General features: G+C 41.5%; 1 protein-coding gene across 1 annotated transcript in view; it reads right to left on the reverse strand.

Annotated features, from left to right (window-relative positions):
- PPP1CB (protein phosphatase 1 catalytic subunit beta) overlaps positions 1-25,349 on the reverse strand; it is a gene marked incomplete in the record, with an annotated part of 233,144 nt that overhangs the window by 57,754 nt on the left and 150,041 nt on the right. The window contains 2 exon segments of the mRNA XM_053712648.1: positions 8,037-8,108; positions 21,735-21,839. Coding sequence (XP_053568623.1) covers positions 8,037-8,108; positions 21,735-21,839 — 177 coding nt within the window.

A 25,349-nucleotide genomic window follows, 5' to 3' on the forward strand; every position in this document is an offset into this window, starting at 1 on the left:
TTGTTACCCTGGAAAGAAATGGAAAGTAGAGTTGATTTAGAAGCCATATCAGCATTCCAAGTCTTAAGCCATAAAGCTCTTTTAGCTAAGATAGCTAGAGACATAAACCTGACATCAACTCTGATAATATCAAAGATGGCATCACAGATAAAATTATTAGCATGCTGATGAAGAATAATAATATCATGAGAATCATGATGTGTTATTTGTTGAGCTAAGGTTTCCAACCAAAAAGTTGAAGCTGCAGCAACATCAGCCAAAGATATAGCAGGTCTAAGAAGATTACCTGAACACAGATAAGCTTTTCTTAGAAAACAGAATTTATGCTTACCTGATAAATTACTTTCTCCAACGGTGTGTCCGGTCCACGGCGTCATCCTTACTTGTGGGATATTCTCTTCCCCAACAGGAAATGGCAAAGAGCCCAGCAAAGCTGGTCACATGATCCCTCCTAGGCTCCGCCTTCCCCAGTCATTCGACCGACGTAAAGGAGGAATATGCATAGGAGAAATATGATACCGTGGTGACTGTAGTTAGAGAAAATAATAATAAGACCTGATTAAAAAACCAGGGCGGGCCGTGGACCGGACACACCGTTGGAGAAAGTAATTTATCAGGTAAGCATAAATTCTGTTTTCTCCAACATAGGTGTGTCCGGTCCACGGCGTCATCCTTACTTGTGGGAACCAATACCAAAGCTTTAGGACACGGATGATGGGAGGGAGCAAATCAGGTCACCTAGATGGAAGGCACCACGGCTTGCAAAACCTTTCTCCCAAAAATAGCCTCAGAAGAAGCAAAAGTATCAAATTTGTAAAATTTTGTAAAAGTGTGCAGTGAAGACCAAGTCGCTGCCTTACATATCTGATCAACAGAAGCCTCGTTCTTGAAGGCCCATGTGGAAGCCACAGCCCTAGTGGAGTGAGCTGTGATTCTTTCAGGAGGCTGCCGTCCGGCAGTCTCATAAGCCAATCGGATGATGCTTTTAAGCCAAAAAGAGAGAGAGGTAGAAGTTGCTTTCTGACCTCTCCTTTTACCAGAATAAACAACAAACAAGGAAGATGTTTGTCTGAAATCCTTTGTAGCCTCTAAATAGAATTTTAGAGCACGAACTACATCCAAATTGTGCAACAAACGTTCCTTCTTTGAAACTGGATTCGGACACAAAGAAGGCACAACTATCTCCTGGTTAATATTTTTGTTAAAAACAACTTTCGGAAGAAAACCAGGTTTAGTACGCAAAACCACCTTATCTGCATGGAACACCAGATAAGGAGGAGAACACTGCAGAGCAGATAACTCTGAAACTCTTCTAGCAGAAGAAATTGCAACCAAAAACAAAACTTTCCAAGATAATAACTTAATATCTACGGAATGTAAGGGTTCAAACGAAACCCCTTGAAGAACTGAAAGAACTAAATTGAGACTCCAAGGAGGAGTCAAAGGTTTGTAAACAGGCTTGATTCTAACCAGAGCCTGAACAAAAGCTTGAACATCTGGCACAGCCGCCAGCTTTTTGTGAAGTAAAACAGATAAAGCAGAAATCTGTCCCTTCAAAGAACTTGCAGATAATCCTTTCTCCAAACCCTCTTGTAGAAAGGATAGAATCTTAGGAATTTTTATCTTGTTCCATGGGAATCCTTTCGATTCGCACCAACAGATATATTTCTTCCATACTTTATGGTAAATTTTTCTAGTTACAGGCTTTCTAGCCTGAATAAGAGTATCAATGACAGAATCTGAGAACCCACGCTTTGATAAAATCAAGCGTTCAATCTCCAAGCAGTCAGTTGGAGTGAGGCCAGATTCGGATGTTCGAACGGACCTTGAACAAGAAGGTCCCGTCTCAAAGGTAGCTTCCATGGTGGAGCCGATGACATATTCACCAGGTCTGCATACCAAGTTCTGCATGGCCACGCAGGAGCTATCAAGATCACCGAAGCCCTCTCCTGATTGATCCTGGCTACCAGCCTGGGAATGAGAGGAAACGGTGGGAATACATAGGCTAGGTTGAAGGTCCAAGGTGCTACTATAGTGCATCTACTAGAGTCGCCTTGGGATCCCTGGATCTGGACCCGTAGCAAGGAACCTTGAAGTTCTGACGAGACGCCATCAGATCCATGTCTGGAATGCCCCATAATTGAGTTATGTGGGCAAAGATTTCCGGGTGGAGTTCCCACTCCCCCGGATGAAATGTCTGACGACTCAGAAAATCCGCTTCCCAATTTTCTCCTAATGGAACAGGATGAATCACTCCCATTTTTAACAGGTCTTCTACACAATGTAAGAATGCCTGTCTTTTTATTTGGTCTGAAGACAATTGAGACCTGTGGAACCTTCCCCTTGGGGGTAGTTCCTTGAATTCCAGGAGATAACCTTGAGAAACTATTTCTAGCGCCCAAGGATCCTGAACATATTTAAATGGAGAGGAACCTTGGCTTCCGAACATACAGAACATCGTCTATCTGCTAGTTCAGACATGTTAATAGGCATAAACTTGATAAAGCACAAAAAACGTTTTAAAATAAAACCGTTACTGTCTCTTTAAATTTTAAACTGAACACACTTTATTACTGAATATGCGAAAAAGTATGAAGGAATTGTTCAAAATTCACCAAAATTTCACCACAGTGTCTTAAAGCCTTAAAAATATTGCACACCAAATTTGAAAGCTTTAACTCTTAAAATAACGGAACCGGAGCCGTTTTTACATTTAACCCCTATACAGTCCCTGGTATCTGCTTTGCTGAGACCCAACCAAGCCCAGAGGGGAATACGATACCAAATGACGCCTTCAATAAGCTTTTTCAGTGGATCTGAGCTCCTCACACATGCATCTGCATGCTTTGCTTCTCAAAAACAACTGCGCATTAGTGGCGCGAAAATGAGGCTCTGCCTATGACTAGAAAAGGCCCCCAGTGAAAAAGGTGTCCAATACAGTGCCTGCCGTTTTTTTAACAGAATTCCCAAGATTAAAATAACTCTCCAAAGTTATAAACCATTAAATATGCTTATAAAGTAATCGTTTTAGCCCAGAAAAATGTCTACCAGTCTTTAAAGCCCTTGTGAAGCCCTTTATTCTTATATTAAAATTAAGAAAATGGCTTACCGGATCCCATAGGGGAAATGACAGCTTCCAGCATTACCAAGTCTTGTTAGAAATGTGTCATACCTCAAGCAGCAAAAGTCTGCTCACTGTTTCCCCCAACTGAAGTTAATTCATCTCAACAGTCCTGTGTGGAAACAGCCATCGATTTTAGTAACGGTTGCTAAAATCATTTTCCTCTTACAAACAGAAATCTTCATCTCTTTTCTGTTTCAGAGTAAATAGTACATACCAGCACTATTTTAAAATAACAAACTCTTGATTGAAGAATAAAAACTACATTTAAACACCAAAAAACTCTTAGCCATCTCCGTGGAGATGTTGCCTGTTCAACGGCAAAGAGAATGACTGGGGAAGGCGGAGCCTAGGAGGGATCATGTGACCAGCTTTGCTGGGCTCTTTGCCATTTCCTGTTGGGGAAGAGAATATCCCACAAGTGAGGATGACGCCGTGGACCGGACACACCTATGTTGGAGAAAGGATTCATTTTTCCTATCTAAAGGATCCTTAAACGAAGTACCATCTGACGTAGGAATAGTAGTACGTTTAGCAAGGGTAGAAATAGCTCCATCAACTTTAGGGATTTTGTCCCAAAATTCTAATCTGTCAGACGGCACAGGATATAATTGCTTAAAACGTTTAGAAGGAGTAAATGAATTACCCAATTTATCCCATTCTTTGGAAATTACTGCAGAAATAGCATTAGGAACAGGAAAAACTTCTGGAATAACCACAGGAGATTTAAATACCTTATCCAAACGTTTAGAATTAGTATCAAGAGGACCAGAATCCTCTATTTCTAAAGCAATTAGTACTTCTTTAAGTAAAGAACGAATAAATTCCATTTTAAATAAATATGAAGATTTATCAGCATCAACCTCTGAGACAGAATCCTCTGAACCAGAAGAGTCATCAGAATCAGAATGATGATGTTCATTTAAAAATTCATCTGTAGGGAGAGAAGTTTTAAAAGATTTTTTACGTTTATTAGAAGGAGAAATAACAGACATAGCCTTCTTTATGGATTCAGAAACAAAATCTCTTATGTTATCAGGAACATTCTGCACCTTAGATGTTGAAGGAACTGCAACAGGCAATGGTACTTTACTAAAGGAAATATTATCTGCATTAACAAGTTTGTCATGACAATCAATACAAACAACAGCTGGAGGAATAGCTACCAAAAGTTTACAGCAGATACACTTAGCTTTGGTAGATCCAGCACTAGACAGCGATTTTCCTGTAGTATCTTCTGACTCAGATGCAACGTGAGACATCTTGCAATATGTAAGAAAAAAACAACAACATATAAAGCAAAATTGATCAAATTCCTTAAATGACAGTTTCAGGAATGGGAAAAAATGCCAAAGAACAAGCTTCTAGCAACCAGAAGCAATGAAAAATGAGACTTAATGTGGAGACAAAAGAGACGCCCATATTTTTAAGCGCCAAATAAGACGCCCACATTATTTGGCGCCTAAATGCTTTTTGGCGCCAAAAATGACGCCACATCCGGAACGCCGACATTTTTGGCGCAAAATAACGTCAAAAAATGACGCAACTTCCGGCGACACGTATGACGCCGGAAACGGAAAAGAATTTTTGCGCCAAAAAAGTCCGCGCCAAGAATGACGCAATAAAATGAAGCATTTTCAGCCCCCGCGAGCCTAACAGCCCACAGGGAAAATAGTCAAATTTTTGAAGGTAAGAAAAAATGATTAAATCAAATGCATTATCCCAAATATGAAACTGACTGTCTGAAAAATAAGGAAAGTTGAACATTCTGAGTCAAGGCAAATAAATGTTTGAATACATATATTTAGAACTTTATAAAAAAGTGCCCAACCATAGCTTAGAGTGTCACAGAAAAGAAGACTTACTTACCCCAGGACACTCATCTACATGTTTGTAGAAAGCCAAACCAGTACTGAAACGAGAATCAGCAGAGGTAATGGTATATATAAGAGTATATCGTCGATCTGAAAAGGGAGGTAAGAGATGAATCTCTACGACCGATAACAGAGAACCTATGAAATAGACCCCGTAGAAGGAGATCACTGCATTCAAACAGGCAATACTCTCCTCACATCCCTCTGACATTCACTGCACGCTGAGAGGAAAACCGGGCTCCAACTTGCTGCGGAGCGCATATCAACGAAGAATCTAGCACAAACTTACTTCACCACCTCCATCGGAGGCAAAGTTTGTAAAACTGAATTGTGGGTGTGGTGAGGGGTGTATTTATAGGCATTTTGAGGTTTGGGAAACTTTGCCCCTCCTGGTAGGAATGTATATCCCATACGTCACTAGCTCATGGACTCTTGCTAATTACATGAAAGAAAACAGATAAAGCTACAAATACCACAGAGTATCTGAGCTGTAAAATCTGCTGCAAATACACTCCTCCAGGAGATTGAGAGGAACCGCAGGGCACTGTATGCAACGGTAGTAAAGCTTGGGTAAGAGGAGAAAGCTGTGGCATTGCCTAAACAGCTTCTTCCTGGGAGACATCAGGCTCATAAGGCAAAATGTATATATTCTAGCAATCTAGTTATTCTTAGATTTTATCATATAAAATTGACATACAGGGAAGTAGTCTTATAAAAATGAAACAAACTTAACATTAACATGCAGAATTTCTTCCCCAAAGCATGATAATTTTATTCTCATCAAAAGAAGAAAAAATATATATAACTACTGTCCCTTTAAGAGAAGTCTACATGGATGTCTGTAGATATTCAGTCCCATTCACCAAGGATTCAATCCATGAGCAATTACTGCCCAGTGCAAAATACCATAGCAATACCCTGCATCTAAAAACAGAAAGGATCACGCTCCTAACATGAGTGCTCGATAAGCTAAAGATGGCGCCGCTACACCACTCTGTTAAAAGGAGGAGGCGGGACCATCAACACAAGCCGAGAATTTTAGTACTCAGTTCTCCTAAGAACCCTTAATACCAAAATCAACGGCATACCCCAAGAGACACAGAGGGCTCTGTCACAGCAGGGCACAAGAAAAACGGAACCTCTGAAATTTTAGCAGGGAACAGAAGCTTTATTAAAATTGAGTTAACAAAAGAGCGGTGTAGCTCTTAAGACAGTTATAGGAATGGTGCCCTCATTAAAACTCGACCTCTACTAATGGCCACACAGTAGGACCTGAAACTAAATAAAAATGTTAAAAGGTCTACCGTTAACTGAAATGCAGCGCCTCTTATTTAATGTGCACCCACAAAAAAGTACACAAATTAACAGTAAGCTGAGCCACAAAGGAGGAATTAACTCCTTCCTCTCCAGAATCATACATTTCAGTGCCTGCCCCTGACATAGAAAAAACTTTTCTATGAAGGTATTTATGTCCTGGTGTGAGAGGATGCCACTCCTCACAGAGACCTGTGGAAAGAGACAGCGTAAACCTATTCAGGCTTTTACCAGGGAAGCAACATGTTAAGAAAACGCAGTAAAGCCCACCCCACAAGTTCCTAACTGCTTTAAAGCCACCACTGCACTGCTGCAGAGACCAATGTAGAGTACGGCTAGACCCAGCTTGTGATGGAAGAGAGCAAGCCTGCCCTGGCTTCAAAACAAAAATCTTGATAGAAGAATCTTTATCAGACACCCAATTACTTCACCACCTCCTTGCACTAGAGGCAAAGAGAATGACTGGGGGTTGTGGGAAGGGAAGTAATACTTAACAGCTTTGTTGTGGTGCTCTTTGCCTCCTCCTGCTGGCCAGTAGTGATATTCCCAACAGTAATTGATGATCCCGTGGATTCACTGTGTCATAAGAAAGAAACAACCCTTTACACCTTCCTTTATCAGCTGTGATTAATCATTCCAAAGAAATTTTAAAAATTACCAACTGCGAAAGTATCTTTTCCCAAAATATGGCTGTATTTAAAGGGCCATAATACCCAAATGTTTAAACACTTGAAAGTGATTCAGCATAGCTGTAAAAAGCTGACTAGAAAATATCTCCCGAACATCTCTATGTAAAAAAGAAAGATTTTACCTCAAAAGTTCCTCAGTAGCCACCTCCCATTGTAAAGGATTTCTAAGCAGCATTTTAGTGTGTCTGTCCTAGGACAGCTTAGGGGATGAGCCTCGTGAACTCATTTCACCAATCAGGTAAAGGAAGCTTACTATGAAATCTCATGAGAGTTAAGTCAAATCTCATGAGATCACAGTAAGAGTTCATGACCTCAGCACTGCTGATGCTGATTGGCTGCTGTTCATTTCTTCATTTTTTTTTACCTGCAGCTGGTAGCAGGTGAAGTATAACTTTTTACACAGAACTTACTCTGCTGAGCTGAGGAGATTGTGAGGTAAAATATCTTCCTTTTTTATATAGAGATGCTCAGGTGATATTTTCCTGTCAGCTTTTTACAGTTATACTACATCAGTTTCAAGTGATTTAGCATATGAGTATTATGTCCCTTTAAGCTTCTACTCTCCAGGAAAGGGCATTTACCAACAACTAAAATACATGTTCAGGCCTTGTCACACAGTACTGCTAAAGCCCTGAGAGTTTCAAGAGCCAATCTTATAATATACAGTGGAGTAACCGATCTCTATTAGTCAATTGCTCGATCTTGGGTATGAAGGATATCTATATCTATATCTCTCTCTATGTAAATATTTGCATAGGAAATTAGCACATCTAGGCAAAAATCCCTGCTTGCTTTTTCCCCAGAAATAACTCGTATACAATTTCTGGGGAAAAATTTCTGGGGGAAAAGCAAGCGGGGTTTCTTGCCTAGATGTGCTAATTTCCTATGCAAATATTTACATTGATTTAATTTTGAGACATAAATTATATATATAATAATTATACAAAATCATTCATAAACAGCAAAGAAAGTCTATTCTCTTGAAAGTAGCTATTCAGGAAATTATTTAATTAAAGTACAAAAAGCAGTGTAGTATACCTGTATCGGGAACATCTGTTGGTCTCATGATCCGGCGGATCTGTTCCATAGACTGCAAGTCTGGTGACAAACCTGTAGTAATTCAAAAACGAAAAAAAAAAAATAAAAAAAAATTAACATAGCAATAGTTCTGAGAAAACATCTAGCGTCCTGAACCTCAAGTGGAGAACTAACAAATTATGCTTACCTGATAATTTAATTTCCATCTGTATGGGAAGAGTCAACAGCTGCATTCTTTACTTGTGGGAAATACTGAACCTGGCCACCAGGACGAGCCAAAGGCTTAAATACCTCCCCCACTTCCGCATAACCCCAGTCATTATGCCGAGGGAACAAGGAACAGTAGGAGAAATATCAGTGTGAAAAAGGTGCCAGAAGAAAAAATTCCAAATTTAGGGCCACCCTTCGGAGAACACGGGCGGGAGCTGTGGACTCTACCCATACAGATGGAAATGAAATTATCAGGTAAGCATAATTTATCATTTCCATCTTAATATGGGAAGAGTCCACAGCTGCATTCCTTACTTGTGGGAAACATATACCCAAGCTCTAGAGTACACGGAATGCTAATGTGAGGGGGGAAAAAAGAGAGGTGGACTCTAATCCGAGGGCACTACAGCCTCAAAACCCTTCTCCCAAAGGCTGCTTCAGTAGAAGCAAAAAAAAAAAAAAATCAAACTTGTAAAATTTTGGAAAAAGTATGTAAGGAGAACCAGATAGCCGCCTTACAAATCTGATCCATAGAGGCCTCATTTTTGAAGGCCCAAGAGGAAACCACTACTCTCGTAGAATGAGCCGTAATCCTCAGAGGCTTATGTCCCGCTGTTTCTATGCTAAACGGATGACACTCCGACAAAATGATAAAAAGAAGTAGAAGAGGTCCTGTGACCACTACGCTTCCCGGAAAAAGAGAACAAAAACAGAGAAAGGTTTGTCTAAATGCCTTGTGGCCTGAAGATAGAACTTCAAGGCACAAACCACATCCAGAAATACGCTTTAAAACGTTCCTTCGACGAAGGAGGAGTAGGACATAAGAAAGGAACCACAATCTCTTGATTGATGTTGCGAATTGACACAACCTTAGGAAGAAAACCTAACTTGGTTTGTAGAACAGCCTTATCGGCATGAAAAGCCAGATAAGGGACGCATTACAAGGCAGCAATCAGATACTCTGCGCGCAGAAGCAATAGTCAGTAGAAAAGGAATGTCTACATTATATACATTGCAAAACCTTATGGACAATATTTAAACTCTAAGGAGGAGCCTTAGATCTAAACACAGGTCTGATCCCAGCAGAGCCTTAACAAATGGCTGCACATCTGGAAGCTCTGCAAACCTCTTGTGCAGTAACAGACAGGGCCGAAATCTGTCCCTTCAGGGGTTTTGAAGAAAAGCCCTTCTCCAGTTCATCCTGGAGAAAAGAATAACTAGATCCTCCACACCTTATGATAGATGCGATGAGCAACCAGTTTACGAGCTTGAATGAGAGTAAAAAATAACTCAGAAAACCCTCTTGGCTAGGACTAAGCGTTCAATCTCCATGTAGTCAGCCTCAGAATCTAGACATTGATGGAGACCTTGGTCAGCAGATCCCTACGACAAGGTAACTTCCTTGAAGCCTGCTCGACTCAAGCCACTACACTAGGAAGTAGTGGTAACGGTCTGAAAGGATAAATTAGATTGAACCTCCAAGGCACCGCTAATGCATCTGTTAGCTTCCGCCTGAGGATCCCTATACCTCAACCCCTATCTGGGTAGCTTGCATTGAGACGTTATAAAATCTTCCTCTTGCAAATCTCTGCAAACACTCGGGATGGAGAGACCATTCTCCCAGATGAAAAGATTGTCTGCTGAGGAATCCGCTTCCCAGTTGTCCACACCCGGAATGTGGATAGCTGACAGCTTACAAATGCGGGTCTCCGCCAAACCAGAATCCGAGACACTTTCCTCAAAATTAGGGTGCTTCTCGTTCCCCCCCTGATGGTTGATGTAAGCCACCGAGGATATATTATTTGATTGGAATCTGATTAACTGGGACAAACCCAGCAGAGGCCAATCCTTCAGAGCATTGTATATTGCCCGAATTTCCAAACTGAGATCAGGAGGGAGCTTTACCTCCTGAGACCAGATGCCCTGTGCCTTCCTGGCACCCCCCATCCTGACAGACTCGCAACTGTAGTCACAATCACCCAGGACGGTGTCTTGAGACGGGCATGCCTGAGGACAAGTGATCCGGACAAAACTACCAAGAGAGATTCTCCAGATTGATTGTCCAGAGAAATCTGTTGAGACAGATCTGAATGATCGCCGTTCCACTAGTTCAGCATGCGCAGTTGCAACAGTCTGAGGTAAAAACTGGCAAAGGAAATTAAGTCCAAGCTGGACACCATGAGACCAATCACCTACATACACTGAGTCACAGGTGGCCTTGAGATCTGGAGGGCAAGACATGTTGAAGCTAGCTTGCAACGTCTCTGGTCTGTTAGAAATATTCTCATGTCTTTGGAGACTATTGTAGTACCCGAGAATTCTACCCTGGTACTTGATACAAGAGAACTCTCTCTAGATTATCTGCCATCCATGACTGGAAGTGCTGGTCCAGGAATGCAAACCTTAGAAACTGGAAGTGGTCCTTGAGGATTGGTACGAGAAGGGAGCATCCTTCAGATCTATCATGGTCATAAACTACCCGTCTCAAACGAGGGAAGAATGGACCTTATTGTCTCCATCTTAAACGAGGGGACATTTAATAATCTGCTTAAGCACTTTAGGTGCAGAATTGGAAGGAAAGTTCCCTCCTTCTTAGGGACCATGAAAAGGTTTGAATAGTATCCCAAACCTCTCACTGTGATAGGCACCGGAACAATAACTCCTAAGAGGACAGATCCCATACACACCCCAGAAAGGCTTCCCTCCTTTCTGGTCAGGAAGACAGGAGGAATCTGCTCTTGGGTGGCTGAGACTTAAAACCTATCTTGTAAACCTTAGCTATGACCTTCAGGACCCATGGATCCTGCATGTCCCTGAACCAAGCAACTGAAGATGGCGACATACTGCCCCCTACACGATCCAGAAGAGTACCAGGGACCGCCCATTCATGCCGACGTAGACTCGGCAGGCTTCTTGCCCTGCTTGGATTTATTCCAAAACTGAACCGGCTTCCAAGAGCTCTTGGTTTGCTCTGGCTTAGCGGAGGACTGCTAACATGGGCTTTATCAGAATGAAAAGAACAAAAATCGACCCTTAGATTAGTTCATATACTCTTGCGGTAGGAGGGCACCCTTGCCCCCTGGACCAGACAAAATCTTTCCCTTAAAGGGAGGGAAGAAGTCTAGACTTAGAAGTCATATCCGCAGACCATGACTTCAGACAGAGCCCAACTGGCCTGAACAGAAAAAGCTGAAGCCATAGCATTCAAGCGAATAGACTGCCTAATACCAGCACAGATAAAAGAATCAACAACCCTCAAGGCCATACATCTTTTCTGAGTAACGTTGAGGAGATCCTCCACTCCGTTCAAATCCTATAAGGAGTCACACCATGGCTCTCAAAGTGAAACCTCTATATATCATAACAGCCTATTAACCTATAACACCTCACACAAAAAAGCAGCGTAAAATCAAACATATAAGATTATTCCCCCCTGTTCAATAATCCCCTTAAGGAGACATTAACCCTTGATTCTATGCAGATAAAAAGGAGTCACACTGTGACCCTGTCTTCTTGCGTTATCATACATCAATAAAATACGAAACGATCTTACCAGAATCTACACCGTGGAACAGGAATACGGCCCTTCATGTGTGACAGATAGTAGCATTCCTTCTGACATGGACTTGAGTGAAGAAAGCAGGCAGCGAAACTCATCAACGCCGATTGCCTATGGAGCTGTTAATGAGTCGGGATGGTTTTGCATAAAGACTCTCCATGCATCTCCGGACTAACTTTTGCCCATGCTCTCACTGAGAGGCTGACAGGACGACTTAAAATTCCAGTCCCATCTCGAAGATTACTACCCTTCATAAGAGACTACTCCGAAATCTTCTAACACTTCTCTGCCAAGCTCCTGAAGTGGGGGAGGTATTTAAGCCTTTGGCTGGGGTGTCTTTGCCTCTTCCTGGTGGCCAGGATCAGTATTTCCCACAAGGAATGCAGCTGTGAACTCTTCCCATATTAAAGGACCAGTCAACACAGTAGATTTACATAATCAACAAATGCAAGATAAGACAATGCAATAGCATTTAGTCTGAACTTCAAATGAGTAGATTTTTTTTTCTGACAATTTTAAAAGTTATGTACTTTTCCACTCCCCCTGTACCATGTAACAGCAATCAGCCATTCACAAATGCATACACGCTTATTCCTGCACATGCTCAGTAGGAGCTGGTGACTCAAAGTTTAAATATAAAAAGACTGTGCACATTTTATTAATGGAAGTAATTTGGAAAGTTGTTTAAAATTGCTGCTCTATCTGAATCATTAAAGTATAATTTTGATTGAGTGTCCCTTTAAAATAAAAATTCCAGCCTTACTTTCAATTTAAACTTGAATTGTTTTTTCAAGTAAATGTGTCAGAAAATGAAGCCTAATAAAAACCATTTTACCCTCTTTTTAAAAAAATAAAAAATTTAAAGGTTAGTCTCACACATGCTAGAGTGCCTGTTGCATGCCTTAGTGTAACCAATGCAACAGGAATATCTATGTCCCAATAAAAAAAGCAGTGTCTTAATTTGTTAAGTGCATTGTCTCCCCAACTGGAAGAAAAAGCACTTACCTGCTCCGCTGTCCGGCATGTAGACAGTTACAAGGTATGAGAAGACCGTTCTTCACAGAGACCTTTGAAAAAGAAAGAGTAGCTAACTCTGGCTTTCTAAACTAGGGCAGCAATTGTTAGGAAAACTCATTAAGCACCTCTTTACAAGTTCCTAACTGCTTTAAAGCCACCACTATCCGACTGCAAGGAATGACGTGGAATACGGCTATACTCCAAAATTTGCTAGTAGATGAAATCAAAAAATTTCTTCAGACACCTAAACTTCACCTCCTCCATGCACCGAAGGCAAAGAGAATGACTGGGGGTTGTGGGTAAGGGAGTGATACTTGGCATTTTAACTGTGGGGCTCTTTGCCTCCTGCTGGCCAGGAGTGATATTCCCAAAAGTAATTACTCAAGCCGTGGACTCCCCATATCTTAGGAAAGAAAACCATAGTTTTCCCCATAATTGTCAAGTACAGGGAGAATTCCCTCTGAACCTTAAACTGTTGCAGCTGATATTTATGCAAAATTTGAGGTATACAATTCTAATAGATTTTAGTGACCTGTCATACTGGAAAATTTTTGCAAAATAAACATATGTATAATAGAGGGATATCGGTAACTGACTCCTCTATGGAAACAGTGGGGACAGAAATATTTTGTTCCATGTTTTTAGTTATAGTACAGTATAGAATGACACCTTATGTAATGAACAGTACGAAAAACATGGTAGAGAACCCACTACACTATAGTAGTACTCCCTCAGACACTTAATCTCCCAAAGTAATAAGCTTATAGTCCCCAGAAATAAGATGCCACGCTAACTACCCCCAGGCAGCTGCTCTATGAATGGCAGGCACTAAAAATCAGATTATAGTCTATTTAGAAGCAAGTTCCAAATGTTGTAGCTGAAATCTAGTCAGAGACTCTGGATTGAGAGAAAGGCCTGGAAACACCGAGGGGACGGGGCTACAGCCAGTAAAGCTGGTGTCATTGTATAATGGGAACAAAACTTGGTTTGTGAATAAAATATAGTGCAAGCATAATCATATAAACCCTGTCAAAATGTGTCCCTCACTAACCAGAGCATGCACTACTGAACCACATGAACTAAACTATTGTTGGTTTTCTTAAAGGGCCATACAAAATTAATCGTGTTCGAATAAAAAACCCTAAAGCTGCCAGAGGGTTAAAAAGGGTCAGAAACTTCCCTAATAATGTTCCTAATACTAGTAGAACTGTTAGGGATATAATATGGAGAAAAGGAAATTGTGTCATGTCCCCTGGCTATGCTGTATCTGTGTTAGAGTACCTACAAATAGCCTCTGGGCTGTGTCCGTGCAAAGGCACTTAGCTTATGCAGCACCCCTCCACTAGTAGAGAGTCCATCCAGTGCAGGTATTGAGTACCGCAGAGAATTGCAGTAGGAAATACCAGAGTCCCTCAGGGGAAGGCTAGAGCCGAGTCCCTGAGAGTAGTTATAGCTGAAGTCCTGTTATGAATACCTTATGTGCACAGCATTTCCCTATGTCTGTGTATCATTCAGCTGCTGTGAAGTGTCTTTTCTGTCTATGTAAATGGTACTCCCCAGGTCTCACATAGGTCTGAGCTCCCAATTTGCAATCCATAAGCAAGTAGCTGAAACAACCTATTCTCAACCATCTCCTACGAGGCCAAGAACAAAATTGAGAGATGGGAGGGTTTTAAAGCTCTTGTATGGGTTATAGACCTCCTCCTAGTGGCAGGAAATATATTATGGAGGACTTTGGACCGCACTCTAAATACATCGCACTCTAAATACCCTTTAGTTTGCCTCCCCAATTTAGAGAGCAAAATGCATCTTTGCCCATTAAATCTTGTTGCATTTATCAGCTTAACTTTGTTCTAGACATCTCAATCATAAGCAAAAATAAAACCCTAAACAGTAAAAGCAAAATCCGTTTTTTAAGCTGATTGTATTTTAACTGCAAATATATTGATGGAAAACCCTTTATTTCTATGGAATATCCAAATTTCAGAAACCTTTTACATTGCTGAATAAAGATGAACCAATATCTGAACACTTATGCGCTGATTAGCATTTGAGAGATTTTATATTCGTGTTTCTACACGAAGGAGCATCAGTATTATGAGGTCCCTCAGGAATTGTTTTAAAGGCCATTTTTACCTTGGACACTGTAAATCATTACAAGGGAGGTCCCCAATATGGTTTATATTGAGACACTTACTTTACAATATAATGCTCAAAATAAAATAAGCTGGAGAGTTTGAGAATCAGGTCATAAGTGAGGAAACTATATTATTTCACCAGATGTCTCAGAAGTTTCTTCCTTTCTTCCAGTAGTGGCTTAATATTAAACCAATGTTAATGGATAATCTCTAGCATCACACATGCATATGATTAATGTGACAAAATGGAGTCACAATTTAAGTCGCTCAAACACCTGAGTTCTAGTAATAGAACTGAACCCAGAAGAATCAGTTCCTAGGCTAAGCCACCTGAAATGTGCCTTGCTACCAGGAAATCCTAGCATTGATGAAAAGCCTGATGAGTGCCTGCTTTAGGGTTGCAACCTCAGCCATGTTTTTCTGGACAATTACGAGTTACCCATGCTGCATGGTGTCCAGAGGAACATGAAAAATACTGTGTAGAGACACCACAATCTGCTGCAAGCGTAACTAATAACTGTCCAGAAAAAAAGCTGAAGTAGCAACCCTAGTTTGCTTCCATCTTTTTCAATATGTGGTCAAAATTAGTGGAAAGGGGCTTTGTATAAACTACACTGCTGAATACAGACAAGCCACCAGATGAGTAGCAAAAAAAGTCTACATTTTCTAAAATATTGATGGCCAGTGCAGAATCTTTATCGCAGGGGCCAGCAATCTTGGCAACCCCAGTTTTTGGAACTACATTTCCCATGATGCTCAGAAACACTTTAGGGTGACTGAGTATCATGGGAAATGTAGTTGCAAAACATCTGGGGTGCCAAGGTTGCTTACCCCTGCTTTACGGAAAAGAGGAGGCGGCTGCTCCTGGGTGATAGTCATAGAACAAGCTACGGAGCTGTTTGTTCCTGGTAGAACACTACTCTCTTTGTATAAAGAAAGAACTATTTCCTGTGCATTGTGTTAGCATACAAAAATCATTTAAAAACAGAATTTATGTTTACCTGATAAATTACTTTCTCCAACGGTGTGTCCGGTCCACGGCGTCATCCTTACTTGTGGGATATTCTCTTCCCCAACAGGAAATGGCAAAGAGCCCAGCAAAGCTGGTCACATGATCCCTCCTAGGCTCCGCCTACCCCAGTCATTCGACCGACGTTAAGGAGGAATATTTGCATAGGAGAAACCATATGTTACCGTGGTGACTGTAGTTAAAGAAAATAAATTATCAGACCTGATTAAAAAAAAACCAGGGCGGGCCGTGGACCGGACACACCGTTGGAGAAAGTAATTTATCAGGTAAACATAAATTCTGTTTTCTCCAACATAGGTGTGTCCGGTCCACGGCGTCATCCTTACTTGTGGGAACCAATACCAAAGCTTTAGGACACGGATGAAGGGAGGGAGCAAATCAGGTCACCTAAATGGAAGGCACCACGGCTTGCAAAACCTTTCTCCCAAAAATAGCCTCAGAAGAAGCAAAAGTATCAAATTTGTAAAATTTAAAAAAAGTGTGCAGTGAAGACCAAGTCGCTGCCTTACATATCTGATCAACAGAAGCCTCGTTCTTGAAGGCCCATGTGGAAGCCACAGCCCTAGTGGAGTGAGCTGTGATTCTTTCAGGAGGCTGCCGTCCGGCAGTCTCATAAGCCAATCGGATAATGCTTTTAATCCAGAAGGAGAGAGAGGTAGAAGTTGCTTTTTGACCTCTCCGTTTACCAGAATAAACAACAAACAAAGACAAAGTTTGTCTGAAATCCTTAGTAGCTGCTAAGTAAAATTTGAGAGCACGAACTACATCCAAGTTGTGCAACAAACGTTCCTTCTTTGAAACTGGATTAGGACACAAAGAAGGCACAACTATCTCCTGGTTAATGTTTTTGTTAGAAACAACTTTTGGAAGAAAACCAGGTTTAGTACGCAAAACCACCTTATCTGCATGGAACACCAGATAAGGAGAAGAACACTGCAGAGCAGATAATTCTGAAACTCTTCTAGCAGAAGAAATTGCAACCAAAAACAAAACTTTCCAAGATAATAACATAATATCAACGGAATGTAAGGGTTCAAACGGAACCCCCTGAAGAACTGAAAGAACTAGGTTGAGACTCCAAGGAGGAGTCAAAATTTTGTAAACAGGCTTGATTCTAACCAGAGCCTGAACAAAGGCTAGACATCTGGCACAGCTGCCAGCTTTTTGTGAAGTAACACAGACAAGGCAGAAATCTGTCCCATCAAGGAACTTGCAGATAATCCTTTTTCCAATCCTTCTCGAAGGAAGGATAGACTCTTAGGAATCTTAACCTTGTCCCAAGGGAATCCTGCAGATTCACACCAACAGATATACCAAATTATGTGGTAATTTTTCTGGTTACAGGCTTTCAGGCCTGAACAAGAGTATTAATAACAGAATCTGAGAACCCTCGCTTTGATAAGATCAAGCGTTCAATCTCCAAGCAGTCAGCTGGAGTGGGTCGAACGGACCTAGAACAAGAAGGTCTCTCAAAGGTAGCTTCCATGGTGGAGCCGATGACATATTCACCAGATCTGCATACCAAGTCCTGCGTGGCCACGCAGGAGCTATCAAAATCACCGACGCCCTCTCCTGATTGATCCTGGCTACCAGCCTGGGGATGAGAGGAAACGGCGGGAACACATAAGCTAGTTTGAAGGTCCAAGGTGCTACTAGTGCATCCACTAGAGCCGCCTTGGGATCCCTGGATCTGTACCCGTAGTAAGGAACTCTGAAGTTCTGACGAGAGGCCATCAGATCCATGTCTGGAATGCCCCACGGTTGAGTGACTTGGGCAAAGATTTCCGGATGGAGTTCCCACTCCCCCGGATGCAATGTCTGACGACTCAGAAAATCCGCTTCCCAATTTTCCACTCCTGGGATGTGGATAGCAGACAGGTGGCAGGAGTGAGACTCCGCCCATAGAATGATTTTGGTCACTTCTTCCATCGCTAGGGAACTCCTTGTTCCCCTCTGATGGTTGATGTATGAACTTGGCCCTCGCTAGCTGAGGCCAAGCTTTGAGAGCATTGAATATCGCTCTCAGTTCCAGAATATTTATCGGTAGAAGAGATTCTACCCGAGACCAAAGACCCTGAGCTTTCAGGGATCCCCAGACCGCGCCCCAGCCCATCAGACTGGCGTCGGTCGTGACAATGACCCACTCTGGTCTGCGGAAGGTCATCCCTTGGGACAGGTTGTCCAGGGACAGCCACCAACGGAATGAGTCTCTGGTCCTCTGATTTACTTGTATCTTCGGAGACAAGTCTGAATAGTCCCCATTCCACTGACTGAGCATGAACAGTTGTAATGGTCTTAGATGAATGCGCACAAAAGGAACTATGTCCATTGCCGCTACCATCAAACCTATCACTTCCATGCACTGCGCTATGGAAGGAAGAGGAACGGAATGAAGTATCCGACAAGAGTCTAGAAGTTTTGTTTTTCTGGCTTCTGTCAGAAAAATCCTCATTTCTAAGGAGTCTATTATAGTTCCCAAGAAGGGAACCCTCGTTGACGGAGATAGAGAACTCTTTTCCACGTTCACTTTCCATCCGTGAGATCTGAGAAAGGCCAGGACAATGTCCGTGTGAGCCTTTACTTGAGGAAGGGACGACGCTCGAATCAGAATGTCGTCCCAGTAAGGTACTACAGCAATGCCCCTTGGTCTTAGCACCGCCAGAAGGGACCCTAGTACCTATGAGAAAATCCTAGGAGCAGTGGCTAATCCGAAAGAAAATGCCACGAACTGGAAATGCTTGTCCAGGAATGCAAACCTTAGGAACCGATGATGTTCCTTGTGGATAGGAATATGTAGATACGCATCCTTGAAATCCACCTTGGTCATGAATTGACCTTCCTGGATGGAAGGAAGAAGTGTTCGAATGGTTTCCATCTTGAACGATGGAACCTTGAGAAACTTGTTCAAGATCTTGAGATCTAAGATTGGTCTGAACGTTCCCTCTTTTTTGGGAACTATGAACAGATTGGAGTAGAACCCCATCCCTAGTTCTCCTAATGGAACAGGATGAATCACTCCCATTTTTAGCAGGTCTTCTACCCAATGTAAGAATGCCTGTCTTCTTATGTGGTCTGAAGACAACTGAGACCTGTGGAACCTCCCCCTTGGAGGAAGCCCCTTGAACTCCAGAGAATAACCTTGGGAGACTATTTCTAGCGCCCAAGGATCCAGAACATCTCTTGCCTGAGCGAAGAGAGAGAGTCTGCCCCCCACCAGATCCGGTCCCGGATCGGGGGCCCGCATTTCATGCTGTCTTGGTAGCAGTGGCAGGTTTCCTGGCCTGCTTTCCTTTCTGCTTAGAGGACGTAGCCCTTGGGGCTGATCCGTTTCTGCGAAAGGGACGAAAACTTAGGTTTATTTTTGGTCTTGAAAAGACCTATCCTGAGGAAGGGCGTGGCCCTTGCCCCCAGTGATATCAGAGATAATCTCCTTCAAGTCAGGGCCAAAGAGTGTTTTCCCCTTGAAAGGAATGTCAAGCAATTTGTTCTTGGAAGACGCATCCGCTGCCCAAGATTTTAACCAAAGCGCTCTGCGCCGCAATAGCAAACCCAGAATTTTTTCGCCGCTAACCTAGCCAATTGCAAGGTGGCGTCTAGGGTGAAAGAATTAGCCAATTTAAGAGCACGAATTCTGTCCATAATCTCCTCATAAGAAGAAGAATTACTAATAATCGCCTTTCCTAGCTCATCAAACTAGAAACACGCGGCTGCAGTGACAGGGACAATGCATGCAATTGGTTGTAGAAGGGAACCTTGCTGAACAAACGTCTTTAGCAGACCTTCTAATTTTTTATCCATAGGATCTTGGAAAGCACAACTATCTTCTATGGGTATAGTGGCGCGCTTGTGTAGAGTAGAAACCGCCCCCTCGACCTTGGGGACTGTCTGCCATCAGTCCTTTCTGGGGTCGACTATAGGAAAACAATCTTATAAATATGGGGGGAGGTACTAAAGGTATACCGGGCCTGTCCCATTCTTTACTAACAATGTACGCCACCCGCTTGGATATAGGAAAAGCTTCGGGGGGCCCCGGGGCCTCTAAGAACTTTTCCATTTTACATAGTGGTTCTGGAATGACCAGATAATCACAATCATCCAAATTGGATAACACCTCCTTAAGCAGAGCGCGGAGATGTTCCAACTTAAATTTAAAAGTAATCACATCAGGTTCAGCTTGTTGAGAAATGTTTCCTGAATCTGAAATTTCTCCCTCAGACAAAACCTCCCTGGCCCCCTCAGACTGGTGTAGGGGCCCTTCAGAAACCATATCATCAGCGTTCTCATGCTCTACAGAATTTTCTAAAACAGAGCAGTCGCGCTTTCGCTGATAAGTGGGCATATTGGCTAAAATGTTTTTGATAGAATTATCCATTACAGCCGTTAAATGTTGCATAGTAAGGAGTATTGGCGCACTAGATGTACTAGGGGCCTCCTGTATGGGCAAGACTGGTGTAGACGAAGGAGGGGATGATGCAGTACCATGCTTACTCCCCTCACTTGAGGAATCATCTTGGGCATCATTTTTTTATGACATAAAATACATATAGTTAAATGAGAAGGAACCTTGGTTTCCCCACAGTCAGAACACAATCTATCTGGTAGTTCAGACATGTTAAACAGGCATAAACTTGATAACAAAGCACAAAAAACGTTTTAAAATAAAACCGTTACTGTCACTTTAAATTTTAAACTAAACACACTTTATTACTGCAATTGCGAAAAAGTATGAAGGAATTGTTCAAAATTCACCAAAATTTCACCACAGTGTCTTAAAGCCTTTAAAGTATTGCACACCAAATTTGGAAGCTTTAACCCTTAAAATAACGGAACCGGAGCCGTTTTTATATTTAACCCCTTTACAGTCCCTGGAATCTGCTTTGCTGAGACCCAACCAAGCCCAAAGGGGAATACGATACCAAATGATGCCTTCAGAAAGACTTTTCTATGTATCAGAGCTCCACACACATGCAGCTGCATGCCATGCTGCCCTCAAAAACAAGTGCGCCATACCGGCGCGAAAATGAGGCTCTGACTATGATTAGGGAAAGCCCCTAAAGAATAAGGTGTCTAAAACAGTGCCTGCCGATATAATCATATCAAAATACCCAGAATAAATGATTCCTCAAGGCTAAATATGTGTTAATAATGAATCGATTTAGCCCAGAAAAAGTCTACAGTCTTAATAAGCCCTTGTGAAGCCCTTATTTACTATCTTAATAAACATGGCTTACCGGATCCCATAGGGAAAATGACAGCTTCCAGCATTACATCGTCTTGTTAGAATGTGTCATACCTCAAGCAGTAAGAGACTGCACACTGTTCCCCCAACTGAAGTTAATTGCTCTCAACAGTCCTGTGTGGAACAGCCATGGATTTTAGTTACGGTGCTAAAATCATTTTCCTCATACAAACAGAAATCTTCATCTCTTTTCTGTTTCTGAGTAAATAGTACATACCAGCACTATTTTAAAATAACAAACTCTTGATTGAATAATAAAAACTACAGTTAAACACTAAAAAACTCTAAGCCATCTCCGTGGAGATGTTGCCTGTACAACGGCAAAGAGAATGACTGGGGTAGGCGGAGCCTAGGAGGGATCATGTGACCAGCTTTGCTGGGCTCTTTGCCATTTCCTGTTGGGGAAGAGAATATCCCACAAGTAAGGATGACGCCGTGGACCGGACACACCTATGTTGGAGAAAAAGGCAAATTCAAGTATTTTAAAAATGTTCATACAACCTACCTCCATGGCAGCAGAAGATCTTCTCATCCACAATTGCAGCAATGGGCAGGCAATTGAAGCAATCTGTAAAGGTCTTCCATAACTTAATGTTAAATCTCCGTTTGCCTGGGGGCGGGAGGAAAAAACTGTTTATAAGCAGCACAAGTTGCATAGGCACAGATAATCTGATTAGTACAACAAAATAGCCAAACTGCTAAGTTTATCTATTTGCCTCCTAAGGAGTAGACAAAAAATATCCTGGATAGGCGGAATAGAAGCAAGTTGTGCAAAAGGAAACCAACATAGGAAAATCAGTTGATTAGTTGCACTAAATAAATGCTTGTTATTAACGGGACGTGAAACTCAAAATTGTTCAAACACGATTCAGATACAGTATACAATTTTAACCAACTCTCTAAATTACTTATCAAATTTTCTTGGTATTATTTATTGAAAGGAACAGCAATGCACTACTGGGACCAAGCTAAACATATTGAGTAAAGCAATTACGAAACATATGTGCAGCCACCATTAAAAAGCTAGCTCCCAGTAGTGGATTGCTGCCCCTGAGCTTATCCAAGTATGCTTTTCAACAAAGGATACCAAGAACAAAACAAAGTAATTGGAATTGTAAAGTTGTTTAACAAGGCATGCTTTGAAAATTGTAATATTGTCTCTTTAAGTCATTTGTCAGTACAGAACTAGAAATTTCAAAATGATGCCTTTATGTTTAAATATTTTTATTAAGTTTTTTTTCCAACATGAATATAACAAGTGAACTGTTACATAAGGTAAATACATCAAAGCCCCAGTAAGTGGGGGGGGGGGGTAGTTTGTATCACATGTTCATATTAATGCCTCTCAATATGACGTAGAAAAAGGGAGGAAAAAAAAAAAGGAACGGGAAAGGGAAGTGAATTGCCCTGAGGTTTCAAAAAGGTTAAAATTAAATAACATATGGGCAGGACTGGACATATCTATGAATCAAAGATAAAGAGAAAAATAAAAATAAACTTCAAAAGTAGTAGGGGGGGGGAGAACAGGTTTTGTACTCACATCAAAGTAATATGCAACACTTTCATGTATCTCATTTTACAAAAGAAAGAAGCATTTAGAAATTATTCTGTAGAAGCTACTTATTTCCTCTCGAGCCAACACACTGCTGCTGTTGTACATATGTTTTCTATCGATCCAACACCCAAATCAAGCCTCCACACTATATAGTGGTTAAGTGGTAGTGGAGTTATTCAGGACCCAGTAGAACCACACCTTCTCAAATGACTCTCTGGTATTCATGATCCATGAGGCAGACTTGTACATTCTAAACATGTTATTTTATTCCTCACCTCCATACATGTTGGTACCCCCGTTTTCCAGTGGTATGCTATTGCTATTCTTGTGGTCGTGCATAAAATTCTAATTAAGGCATTAATTTCTTTATTATATTTTTTAAAACCTGTGTGTAATAAAGTTTGAGAAATATCAAGCTCTCTCTCTTCCCCTAAAATCGAGCTAAGTAAAGTAGAAAGGGAATGTCATATCTGTTTTACTCCATCACAGTCCCACCACATATGTCTAAAGGTACCTACATTCCTGCATCCCCTGTAGCACAGATTGGATGCCGCCTGTGACATATGAGAGGTAATATTTGGTGTTAGATACCAGCGAAATGCAATCTTGAGGGTATTTTCACGTAAATCTGCACTGATCAACCCTCTTCCCATGGAGCTAAATATATTCTCCCATGTATGTCTATCATAAGTAACATTAATGTCATCTTCCCACCTGTGCATCAGAGTCGTTTTAGGGGCATTGTGGTCTTACTGTATAGCTATATATAGTATAGAGATTGTATGTTTAGGCCTAGAGGTTTGTGAGTATATGCTTTCCAGCGTTGTGGGGGAAGAGGCCCCAACATTGCCCATGTATTTACGGATGGAGGTGGACAACTGTAGATATTGAAACCACCTTATCTTCATTGGGGTCAGTTTATCTTGAATCTGAGTGTAGGTAATCAGTGTGTTATTAAGTAAGGCGTCCGCCACCCTATACAGCCCTTTATTGGCCCATTTATCTATAGAGGTATAAAGCTCTTGAGGCATAATTTTCCTAAGTGGAATCATCACTGATCTCGGAGGTAAGTATATTGTGGTGGTCTGTTATCCATTTTTTAACTTGTTTGGTGGATGCATAAACAGGTGATCTAAATATGTGTATTGTTTGTTTGGTCATTCCATAACACGTCGTCTGCATGTGGTAGTCCCTCTATCCCTGCTTCTATTTTGGGCCAGATAGTGTCCTCCAGTCTCCTCCCCATTAGAATTGTTTGTGAAATTCTGGCTGCCTTGTAGTAGTCAAATAGGTTTGGGACACCCACCCCCCCTAAAGTTTTATGTTGTGTCAAAACTACTGAAGAGATTCTTGCTTTTTTGCTACCCCTAACATAGGCTATTAGTTCCTTTTGTAATGCAGACAGTTCCAGAATCTGAATAGGTATAGGCAATGTGCGGAATAGGTAAAGTAAACGTGGGAAAACATTCATTTTGACTGCTGAAAGTCGGCCATACCAGGAAAACATAATTTATGCTTACCTGATAAATTTATTTCTCTTGTAGTGTATCCAGTCCACGGATCATCCATTACTTATGGAATATATTCTCCTTCCCAACAGGAAGCTGCAAGAGTCCACCCACAGCAAAGCTGCTATATAGCTCCTCCCCTAACTGCCATATTCAGTCATTCGACCGAAAACATGCAGAGAAAGGAAAAACCATAGGGTGCAGTGGTGACTGTAGTTCAAATGAAAAAATTACCTGCCTTAAAGTGACAGGGCGGGCCGTGGACTGGATACACTACAAGAGAAATAAATTTATCAGGTAAGCATAAATTATGTTTTCTCTTGTTAAGTGTATCCAGTCCACGGATCATCCATTACTTATGGAATACCAATACCAAAGCTAAAGTACACGGATGATGGGAGGGACAAGGCAGGTACTTAAACGGAAGTTACCACTGCCTGTAAAAAACCCTTTCTCCCAAAAATAGCCTCCGAAGAAGCAAGGTATCAAATTTGTTAAATTTGAAAAGTATGAAGCGCAGACCAAGACTCCGTCTTGTAAATCTGTTCAACAGAAGCCACATTTAAAAAAGGCCCAAGTGAAAACCACAGCTCTAGTAGAATGAGCTGTAATCCCTTCAGGAGGCTGCTGTCCAGCAGTCTCATAAGCTAAATGAATTATGCTTTTTAACCAAAAAGACAGAGAGGCTGCTGAAGTCTTTTGACCTCTCCTCTGTCCAGAATAGACAACAAACAAGGTGAACGTTTGATGAAAACTGTAGTAGCTTGTAAGTAAAACTTTAAAGCACAAACCACGTCCAATATTGTGTAATAGACGTTCCTTCTTTGAGGAAGGATTAGGATACAAGCATGGAACAACTATCTCTTGAGTGATGTACTTGTTAGATATCACCTTAGGAAAAAACCCAGGTTGGTACGCAGGACTACCTTATCCGTACGAAGGACCAGCTAAGGAGAATCACATTGTAACACAGATAACTTGGAGACTCTACGAGTCGAGGAATTAGCTACCCAAAAGGAACTTTCCAAGATAAAGATTGATATCTATGGAACAAAAA

Source organism: Bombina bombina, chromosome 4 (assembly GCF_027579735.1).
Source record: "Bombina bombina isolate aBomBom1 chromosome 4, aBomBom1.pri, whole genome shotgun sequence".
NCBI lineage: Eukaryota > Metazoa > Chordata > Amphibia > Anura > Bombinatoridae > Bombina > Bombina bombina.